Here is an 11,849-nt window from a genome sequence, read left to right on the forward strand (position 1 = left end):
TGGAGGGCTTCTCTGCCTTCTAGCAGAGAAGAAATATTACTAATCCTGAAATTGTCTATTGAATTGCTGGAATTTTTGGTAATAGATAACTTATTTTCTAGGTAGAAAGGTCATGATAAGCCAGAAGAATCTAATCAATGAACTATTCAACTTTATTTTTACTATTAGCAGTAGCCAGGGAATCAACCAAACCTCTGTGCCTATTAGCTGGTATGAAATACCAATTAAAAGAAAATTCCTGAACAAAAGCTTTCAAAGTGTTTGCTTAAGAAAAAATTGGCAGACTGAGAAAGGAAAAGTAATCTTAACTAAGGAGCTATTTGTACCTACTGTTCAGCTGCCTCTATTAGGAAAAGTTACACCTGCATATCCAGAAACAGAATTTGCCCTTCCATGTTTTAAATGTGAACAAGACAAAATGTGGAACAGCTCTGGGTATCCTGCACGACAATGACACTCCACATTGCTAAGTTTTGGAAGTATTAGGCTAAGACAATCTGATTAACAGACTTCAGAAAAGTCTCTGGGGAAAAACTTGTACTTTATAACTCAGTGAGTGAAAATAGTTTGGGAAAAAACCCCAAAACTCTGTGTCTTAATATTTATAATGCTTTTCAGTGATACACAGAAAGCAACACACAAAGAGACAAATGAAAATATTACTCTAATCTACTCCTGGCTTCCTGTTCCGTTTAGTCTTATGAAACAAATAATTTAACAGGCAATGTACAGTCTAGAGGCCCTCAGCTTATTGCAATATACTGAGTAAGCATGTTTTTCCTTTTGTTTAATTTATAGTCCCTGGAAAAAAAAAAAGATATTTAAAAACCTATTGTCTGGGTTTACAAAGCTCATAGGGATAGTTAGTTCTTAGCTGACTGTATTGCTGGCTAAAATGTTAGACATACTTTACTACTAGTGGTCTTTTCATTTACGGATGTACGAAGGCCTCAAGGGTTCTTCATCAGTGGACATATGTTTTAATCACAGAGAATTGCAAAATGCAGTGTTGTCTTCAAATTGGCAACTGCAGGACAAGTATATGGATATTAACCTAGAATTTTCTGTATAAGCATTGGAGGCAATAATTTCCCAAAGAGAAAATGAATTTTCATCTTTTTTGAGACCCCCATCTTTTATCTAGCTTGAGTAATTTCTTAAAACCTAAACTCCTGCCAAACTCTGTGAATAACAGATTTTTGGTCCCAGTGATAAAACTGAAGGGGGAAAAAAAAGGCAAGAAAAAAAAATTGGTAGAGCTGACTGAATTGAGTTACTTCATTTTTTGGCTCTTGTTGCAATTTTATTCCCTTTTTACAATATTTTTGGGTTCTTCACCAATGTGGATTATTCTGTAAATGGAAACATTTAATGCTGAAACTGTTAAAACAAAACATTTTATCTTTTCAGTATTTTATTGCCTGAAACCAATTTCTACTAGAATTTTAAAATAGATATAGTAAGTAGGGAACTACTTATTTTTGTGAATTTACTGTTCCTTCATTTCTAGTAAGTCATAACTGGGTAACTGCACATCCAACTGGGTTGCATACAAATAAGCCCAGAAAATAATGGTAATCTTGGCATACTATAGCCAAGAAAGCAACAGTTACTAAATAAATCATAAATCACTGAAAACAAAACAAAAGAAAACAAAACAAAGATAAGAGTGTAAGATTTCTATGAACGAAAATGTCACCCTTAACTTGAAATGAGTGAAAGATGCAAAACATTTGCCAATCAAGTAGTTCCTACAGATGCTCAGTGCAAACAAAAAACACAGGAAATTCAATGTTTTGTGAGTCCCATTTCCTAGCTTGTGCAAAGATATAGACTACAAAATCTTCTGCTTTTATTTGTTCCATCAATCATCTTCCTATTTTGTTGCATTTCATTGGTTACTGTTACCTGATTTCCTACTTCCCACTAGTTTTTGCGCTTGCAGATCTCAACCTGTGCAGTGGTATACGGTATTTATTTCCCCTTTGGAACACACTCTGACTTCACACAGTGGCTCAGTGTAGCCTTTTTCATTAGAAAATACTTGCTCTACCACACAGGCATGACCTATGATCTTTAACCGCTAGCTACCTCAGTCAGCTCATCAGTTTTCATCCAAAAGCTAAAGGGCAAGTTTCCTACACAAGGCTTCTAAATGCCAAATTTCAACTTCCTCCCTCTCCATTTTCAATGCCAAGACAGTTCAAGAAAATCTTTTAATAATACTTTTCTAAGTAGATATAATTTTGCTGAAATGCTTAAATAGCAGCCACCCATAGACAAGGATCAAAGCTGGTCATTTCCAGGAATATTGTTCAAAGCTGTATCTGAGAACAAGGTCTTAGAATAGATACACACAGGTAGCCTCTACAACTGTCATTGGTGATTCAACTGAAATAATGCAACTTAATATGATTGCTGCTGAGATCTTTGCATTTTCTTGCTAACATATAAACTTTCCATTTGTGTTTTGAATAGGTAAGCCTACAGGGTATGGATCCAGCAGTAGACGCTTACACCACAAGGGAATAGTGGATGAATGCTGCTTCCAGAGTTGTGACCTGAGGAGGCTGGAGATGTATTGTGCTCCAATAAAGCCACCTAAATCTGCACGCTCTGTACGTGCTCAGCGCCACACTGATATGCCAAAAGCACAAAAGGTAGGCCAGGCTGGGGGGGAAAAAAACCAAACAACACAACAAAAAAACCTCAAAAAACATCACACTATAAAACCCCAAAACCAGCAACCCCAAACCTATGAAACACAAACAACCCCCCTACATGCATTTTAGGGAAGCAAAATTCTATCAAGGCTGATAACATAGCAAACAACTGGCGCATTCTGCCTATTAGAGATATTAGAGACTTAGTGGAGTTTTGGAAACTAGTGTCTACAGAATTGCTAAGCTAGTAGTTGCGAGGCTTTATCCTGCTCCTGGGTAGTAAATGAGGAGTACACACATGATCCAATCACAAACAGCAACTAAGAATTCTTTCAGAAGAGAAACCAAACACTGAGTGTTTAACAATTGATCTATCCAGAACCTCCTCACTCATCCTTCCTTATCAGGATGAGTGATCATGAAAGAAAACAGTGTTATTCATTTTACATATAAATGAACAAATTATCTGTTTTTCTTTACTCATTATATTGGCCCTTTTTTTATTATTCATTTATCAGAACTAAATTAACTGGGTAGTCACTACAATCATTACATACTTCATTTTAATTACTTTATGTTTAATATGTGTATTTTCCCACCACTTCAAATATTCATTAGTATTATTTGTATAGTTGTGGAGTTCAGAGTATCCAGATTTTTGTTCCCATCATACTAGATATACTGTACACACATGTAGTTAAATTTCATCTCTCCTCAACAGAGACTATAGTTCAGGAAACCCATCCTACGCCAGGCTACCATTAAGCTCATGTCCAACTGTCTCTCCTGTCTGAGTTCTGAACATGTGTTTTACATGTTATCTGTCATCTGCTGTAAGCCTCTAGCGATATATTTTATTGCTGTTGACCCTGGCTGTCCTACACATATATTGACCCCACTCCTGCAGATGTCTGATAATTTTTTCTTCTAAGAAATGGAACTGCATGAAATTCTAAGATTTCATAGAAAGTCAGGAAACCAGCACTATATACTAATTTCCTTAATACTGTCTTTATGAAAAGAACAATTGTAATCATTCCAACATCCAGTTCTTTTCCATAAGTCTATCCATAGAATGGAAATCTTTCACCTCTTCCTCAAGAGTTTTCAACCTTTAAAATAATGGCTGTATGATTCTTCCTGGGAAGTATCACCTTAGCCATGAACATCTCAAAAGGCACACATGACAACCAGTGAAGTCTTCCTCAGGTAAAGCCCAACTACAGACAAGAAAAACCTGTGGTTTATTCCTGTCTGGGCACACATATAATTAAGGCTTGCAGAAAAAGAAGAAAACAGACTTGGTCAGCAGTCTGGGTGCTCCTTCCCATACATGGTGCTAAGGTGACAGGTAAAATATTCTGTAACTTGGAGTGAAAGGAGACAAGATACCTGCCAGTTTTCTGATGGATCTCCACACAACTTTCCTTGGAGGGCTAAGGAATGACACCATCCTTTGGGTAGCTATCCTCTTCCCAGATCAAAAGAGAAGCAGGAAAACACTTTTCTCACAACAGGAAGGAACAGAAGAAAGGCCTTGCATCTTTCTGTGGCAGCAGGTGATGTGGAGTGCAAGAGGGGACACTGGAAGAAGAAAAAAATTGGAGGGAGTATGGAGTGGTTGAGAGAACCTAGCAGCAGAAGAAGTCATCCAGGATATCAAAAGGAGAACAAAAATCAAGAGGTGAAAAAGGCAGTAAAAGGACAATCAGAAGCAGAGGAAGAGAAAAGTGAGGGAATTAGATCAAAGAGGCTGAGGAAACAAGGAATATTGAAGAACTCAATGAACCATAGTGCATCACAGAGAAAAGACAGCATTTTGAGAAAAGGGAAGAGAAAACAAAATTGGAGAAAAACTAACATTAAACAAAACAACATCTTTAATGAAAATGTATGGGAAAAGGAGAAGAGAGGTGAATAGAAGCAGAAAAATCATCAATCCTTCTTAATGGGAACTTGGTGGTAAAATAATAGAAATCTGATGGGAAAAACAATTTTTCATTAATATCTGTGGACAGAGAAAATCAGATTGAGGAAACAGAAATAAAGAAGACGTGTAGGAGAAATTATTACTCAGATTTATGATAGATAAAAGGAAAATACAGGAAAGGGAAGGGAAACAAGAAAAGCTTTATGTGAAAAAGCTCTGGTACATATTCTCATGTAATTATTTTTTTTTTTCTTTATTCTTTTTGCAGTCAGCTGCACATGCCTTCAGTAAGAAAGACAATGCTATGTTCATACTTTCTTCTTTGGATAGGCTCCCCCAGTATGAATTTTATTTTGAAATTATTGAATAATATTTGCTAATTCATAGTGATGTTATGTCACTGATTTTAATTTAAAAACTGATTATACTAAAAATTGATTATACTAAAGACATTATTTTTCAGTTGAGCAATATTTTTCTGCTTTAAAATAGCTTTCTCTCTTAATATTATGTTATATGAGATACATATCTTATTCATATAGAGTGAAAATACATATATATGTAAGATAATATATACGGCCTCTAATATTTCCTTATTTAGGGACAAGATATAAGGCAGGATTAAGTGGAATATATCAGATGTTGTACAGTTACTCTCATATTTCATACGCAATCATTCTCTGATGCCTTTCATACTTGTACTGTAGTTTTTATTTTGCATCTCCTCATAACCTTTTTAATAGTTATGATTTAAGTTTTTCCATAAGTGGTCTACTTTCCCAGTTCCTTGAGCAGATCATTCTTCCTATGCACAATTTGGTAGAATAACCTGTAGAAGTAGAATAATTCCTCACTTCAACAGAGCAGGGCTATTCTTCTGTTTACAGGTTATGTTAATGCTGCTCTGTAGTCATTACATTACAGACAAATGTTGCTACACTGCATGCAGAAATCTGAATTATAATAGCCAGGAACTGAAAGATTAATGTAGGCTGGGAACCCCAAAATGTCTATATGCCACTATAAGAGCAACATTAAGAACTAGCTTTAATCCAATTACAGAGACTGTATGTATAGAGTTTTGTTTGTTTGTGTTTCTTTCTCTATGGGATCATTATGTTTCCCACTCTAAGATCTTTATTCAAAAATAAATATAAAAATATATTGAAAAGTTAAAAATAAACACATTGTTATGATATGCTCAGAGGTATTATATACACAGTATACTTTACAGGTTCAAACAACACAAAAAAAACCAAACTAAGAAAGAAGGTAATTAGAAGCACTTTGTTATTGCCTTAGCTGGTGTATACAATGGAACACATACCCAAGCTTAACTCTATCCTAATTTAGATGCCCAGCTTTCATTACCTCTTTTGCACTCAGCCCATGACAAAATTACCTTAAACTGGAGCAGACAAAGGTAATCCAATTGGTTTTCTCTAATAGACTTCCTAAGGAAAGCTAGGTGACTAAATTTGATTTTCTGTTTAGTGATCAGATGATTGATGAAATTAAAAAATAATCAGAACAACAGTTCTGGACTATTTAGGTAGAGGAATAGAATATTTTAATATACCGTTGCAACACTAACAACAAAGGTGATAAAGACTGGTTTTCTTTCTTCAGTTTATTAAATTTACTCCAATATATATAGATTTCTATTATTAGTATTTATATTATTAACATTAATTAGGTCTCTATATATTAGGCTACAAGGTAACTTGAAAATTATTATGGGAATGTGAACACTTGTAAGGCTGATTTTAAAGTACAATTGATAAAGAAGAGGGAAAGCAATAAGCATGGTGTTATACCATCCCCTTACACCCTGAGCAAAATTACCAGAGAGGTGTATATTTTGATATAAGTTTGCTCTTCCTCAGATTTGTAGTCCTTGTTCTTCTTTAGGCCTCACTTGTGGAAAATGCACATAAATATATCTACCAACAAAATAGCAATAGGAAGTGGATTCTCTCAAAAATCCTTTTCAGCTTTTATCTAATCTTCAAAATTTAAATAAATACTAAGTAAGCCTAAGAGAGAGAGAGAGAAAATATGTTAATATTTCAGTTCAAGAAAATGTCATTAAGAAAACAGAAAAAGTATTGTATTATTTCTCATTAATCTTTCTAAGATTGAGAGATTCTTTTGTAATTGGCTCAGTATCAACTCACAGATACATTTACAGACCAAAATATGCGCAATGGCACTAATCTTAATTTCTATTACTGCAATGCCACATTACCAAGCCAATGAGGGAACCTTTAGGTACAAGAGATAGAAGAAGTTGGCCTCTTCACTTCAGAAAATAATTTTCTCTCATTGCTTACTTTCCAGTTTTGTTATTATGTCACTGATCACACTGCCCATAGAACTAAAGAGCTTTCAAAGAGACCCTGGAGGGTTCGTAGCTAAGATATCATGCCTGTTACTACAAACATTAGACTTTCCATTTATTAGCAATAAAGCAAGAGATCTTTTAATGCCAATATGAGGTTTGAACATCCATCCTAATAGGTTAAGAATGCTGCTGCATCTTTTCCAATACCCTTCCATCTTAGTTGTATGACCTTTACTACCACTGAGGTAGTTCTTATCCTCATGTTAATGCTGCCCTGTCTCCAAAGATCCATGCTTAAAGCCATAGGTTAGGGGTTTGCTCTTCTCCGTTCTTGAACTGACTTTTGCAAAGTTGACATTTTGCATCTATAATCTCAAAATGCTTATTGTCTTTGTCTGGGTCTGAATGTCAGCTCAGAGGATCTGATAATTAAACAAGCATCACAGAAAACAATTTTATTTCTAGTTACGTTTTTTTCAAAGACTTGAAAAATAAGGCAAGCTTTTCTATACCAGTACAAATGCAGGTCTGAGAACATGATTCAAGCATCCACACTTCTTTTTTTTTTTAACAGTCTCAACATTACATATTTTCATTTTGGAAACACATTAATTTTCAAACTAAATATACTTTGAAAGCCACTGCAATGCAAAATGGCTGTTGTTTCATCATAAGGCTCTCACTGTCAATTTTATAGATCATGAGTGTGCAGCCTTTAAGAATGTATGACTTTCTGAAAATAAAAGGTAGCATATAATTTTTCCTGTATGCTAGTAAACTCTCTTCAAAGAGGAGAACCCAGGGGCAGCACTGATGTGGATATTTTGCTTTACTGCCATGAAGAAAGAAACAGGGCAGATGAGTCAAGGAATTCCTGTTTTCTTAGTTCACTGTTATGAGTATAAGCATTTGTAGCATAAGGCAGAATCCTTAACAGCAGCAGACTTCTGTGAAGTGCTGCAGTGATGATTTTAATGAACATCAGTGAAAAATGAAGAGTTCATCCAGAATGAGTAGTTCAGGATGAAAACTAAGGTACAACATAGAGAAAATTAAAGACGGAAAGGGTAGTTTTGGAAAAGCTGGAAGAGAAACAGGCAATGAAACAGCAAATACTATTTTAATTTACAGATTAGTAGAATTCAGTTAATGTTTCTTTATTCAATCCATGCTAAAGAAGCCATTCTATAGCAGTATTAGCAAAGAAGACAAGCCAGTATCCTACTGAACTGGTCACAAAAATAGTAACTAGATGATTAATCTCCTCTTCCTCATTTAATATTGCATTTCAGACTAAAAACATCTAGAATGTCACATTCCTAACAAAGACATTTCTTCATTATTAATACTTTGCTATTAAGAAATTTGGCTTGTCAGTTATGATAAATCTTAGTTTGGCTCAGAGTTCTTATTCGTTAGTGGTATAATTAATTTAACCATTACTGGTAGTGCTTGGGGTTTTTTATATTATGAAAATAATAATTCAACTCCTATCCATCAGAATATAATCCAAAACCAATGAAACTTAATAAGCTCTATATGAGCTTTTTGATTCTTCACCAGTTTCTGATTTATTTTATGTTTAATAGATACCAGAGGTAAATGAAGAACTTATACATAGAATACTATTTTATTCATTAAATAATTTTTATAAACCCCACAAATACTACAGTAATGCAGGAAATAATCTTACATTTTATTTCTGTCCATCAGAAAAGCAGGCAAAAATTTCATTTAAATTTTAGAGAACACATTTCCATTTTTTTTTAGGGCTTGAATAGCAGATAATGCAGTGGTAGAGCTGCATACACATGCCTCACCTTTCTTAGAGAGTTTTTTATTCTTGGCTTTCCTTAAGACAACAGGCCTGATTTCAGAATCTCATGGTATTTTACTTCTGATGAGTATTATAAATATGGAGAGTCACTTAACAATTTTGCCTCTAGTCTGGTACAGAATGTGCAGAGATTTGGGCCCAGCTACTATTCACCAGCATGGCAAATAAGGAAATCAAACTGAAAGATGTATGGCAAACCCATTACCGCTGTTGGAAGCTGGCCGGTGCATGGGAAGACAGTGAACTGAGGGCATGATTCATTCCAAAGCTCTCTTGATTTGCCTGGCACATCACCCTGTCTCTTTCTGAAAATACAAATTATTTGGCTGCAGCTCCTGCAATGAACCCACACTTTTTATCCTCCTAAAGGCCTTATCCAACAAAAACCTTACACATCAAATATGCCATTCATGCAAAATGTAGGTAACAGAGTCCCACTCAGCAATTTTGAAAACCTCTGACCACTGGGTACCAAAGCCCAGGAGGCTCCATGAATCCTGCAGTTACAACTCTGAAGTTCCCTGGTCCAAATACATTCTGCTTTTGCAAATGTCCTTGTTCTGAAAGAAAGAAAATCTTTGGTATCTACTGTGTGTCTAAGTCAATCCAGGTTCCAGTATGCAGATGTTTCCTCTGCCAGGATCAACAATGACAGCAATCAAAGTTTTTATGCCTAGGAGAATGGGGAATTTAGTGTACCGAAGTTTTGTATAGTTAAGTTCTCTGTGAACTGGCAGAAGGGCTCTAACAATTCCAGCATTCAGAATAACTGTTTTCCCACTAATATCAGTCTTGTGGTCATACAGTGTATTAAAACCTATCTGGAATAACTATTTTTTTCTACACCTTCAGGAAGTGCATTTGAAGAATACAAGTAGAGGGAACACAGGAAACAGAAACTACAGAATGTAAGAACATGCCATCCACAAGAATGAAGAATGAATGTGCCATCTGCAGGATACTTTGCTGTAAATAAATTATTTGTTAAACATTGGAAGACTTAAAAAAAACCCTATGGTTTAATAAGCTTGATACAATGTCAACCAATGGGCATTCTCCCAGTGAACAATGCAACTAAACATTCCAATATCAAGTCTTTAGAGAACAGAACATTTTAACCAGCCCAGAGCTAAAAATTCTGTGGTTGATATATTACTGTTTGTTAACTTGTTCTAAATGTTCTGCACAAGATCTCTTAAAGTCCTGTGCCCCTCAAAAGCCTACAAATTTATGGGCCTTTGATGGATCCAATTGCACTAAATTAACCTATGAACACTGGCTGATGGAGTCATTCATCAGCCTTGTCTAAGTGGTGTTTTTTTTATTTGCACTTCTATACAAGCAACAGGCTGTTTGTTTTACAGTGTCTGATAATATTGTTTGTCTACCCCTTCATATTTGCACAGTTTGACATTCCCAGTAACAGCAGCAGTAAGGTAACTTATACAGTTTAAAACATCCATTAATTCCATCTGTGGCATTTTGACAGAATATGGGTTATAGATGCATTTGTTTTAAGACAGTTTTATTTTTCCTTCTCTTGCAAAGATGCAGTTTATTGCAATTTGTGAGACAAAAGATTTTTAAAAGCAGTTAAAGCATACATAGGCTCTCAAACCATTAATGATTCTTCCAGGTAATTATTTTGCAACAGTATAGGTAACCTCTTTCTTCCTCCATATAATGCAGTATGTAAAATTTAGCATATCAATAATACACATATATCAAACAGTATGTAAAAATCTCTGTTTTATAGTACAACGGTGCTATTTTATAGTTTGTTACATGAAAGAGTCTGGCCAAAATGGTAATAGGTAAAAGCAAATATGAAAAGATCAAGCCAAAGATTAAATAACAAAATAGGTTAAAAAAATATCCAGTTTAAATGAAGTAAAATGGCTTCAGATCCCAACATGGAAATACCTTTCCCATCTTAAAAAGAGAACTCAGATACTTGATTCCTTTTAGATGTTTGAATGGTGGTGTTTTCACTTACATTAATGAGGAACGCAAATTCATAGATGCCTATGCCCAGAGAAGACAATGTAAAAAACAGCCCTCAAATTACTTCAAAGGGTAGCCCGTCAGGGCCTAAATCTTTCTGAAAAATCAGCATTCTATCAAAATGTAACAGAGGGTTACTCGAGTTCCCTGCCATTCTAATTCTTCCCACAGTCAGACATGGCTAAATTGACTGTTAATTAGGCTGCTGCAACTCTCTGTAAATCAGATAGTCTAACTTAATCACCAAATAAGAATTTAGAAAGAGTCCTCAAGAAGAGATGAACTACAGTGTCCTTCAGGCTGCTACTCACAATAGCTTTTCATGCACTCTTGTGGGAGACACATATTTCCGGATAAACTCTGCCATGTAACCTTCATAGGCACCGCACTGATTCTGCCTTGAATAACACTGTGTCCTATACTCCATTTTTGCAAATCTACCCAGTGCTAGATGGGCCACCCAATAAAGGGGGATAGGAAGTCAGCAGTGTCCCTAGGTAAGCAATAGACTTCTCTGTGAGAGAAGGGAAGAGAAGGCAGGGGACCATTCCACCCTGTCCAGAACTGCAATGTGGCTCCCCTCAACTTCTTCCCCCCAACACACTGCACACGGAAAGCACAGGCAAGGGATGAAATATTCCCTGGTCAATCTAAAAGAGGGCAGGGAGTATACTGAATGAAGGGAGATGGTAAATTAGAGCTGTAAAGGAAGTATCTCTTTAAAAGCTCAAATCTGCCTTACTTCCTACTACATCCATGGAAGTAAATGGCTGACTTATTGATTAAAACACAGAAAAGTCTCTGCAGACTGCATATTGTACAGCTCCTCAACAGTTTCTTGTGAAACAGATGGGAAAGATAGGTCTTAAAAGTCTAACAAATTATTATAGTCCTTTATTCCCATAGAAAACTTGTGTTTTGTAATTTTTCCAAGAAAATTGCAATGTATTAGTAGGCAATTCTTAAAACGTCCACTTTCTGAGATGCATGTTAATATGCACAATAGGCCGCCATCACAATGTAAAAGCAGAACAGTAAATGAATAAAAAGAATATATCACAGCTGTTACTG

General features: G+C 35.4%; 1 protein-coding gene across 1 annotated transcript; it reads left to right on the top strand.

The window, feature by feature from the left end:
- Positions 1–2,478: 2,478 nt before the first annotated feature.
- On the top strand, positions 2,479–9,750 carry IGF1 (insulin-like growth factor 1 (somatomedin C); the record flags this gene model as incomplete). Its single annotated transcript, XM_010182375.1, is given in 3 exon segments — positions 2,479–2,660; positions 9,627–9,673; positions 9,675–9,750. Coding segments are annotated over 3 exon segments (305 nt in total), but the record flags the coding sequence as incomplete, so codon positions are not given.
- Between the last annotated feature and the right edge of the window lie 2,099 nt (positions 9,751–11,849).

Source organism: Mesitornis unicolor, unplaced genomic scaffold (assembly GCF_000695765.1).
Source record: "Mesitornis unicolor isolate BGI_N332 unplaced genomic scaffold, ASM69576v1 scaffold15844, whole genome shotgun sequence".
Taxonomy (NCBI): domain Eukaryota; kingdom Metazoa; phylum Chordata; class Aves; order Mesitornithiformes; family Mesitornithidae; genus Mesitornis; species Mesitornis unicolor.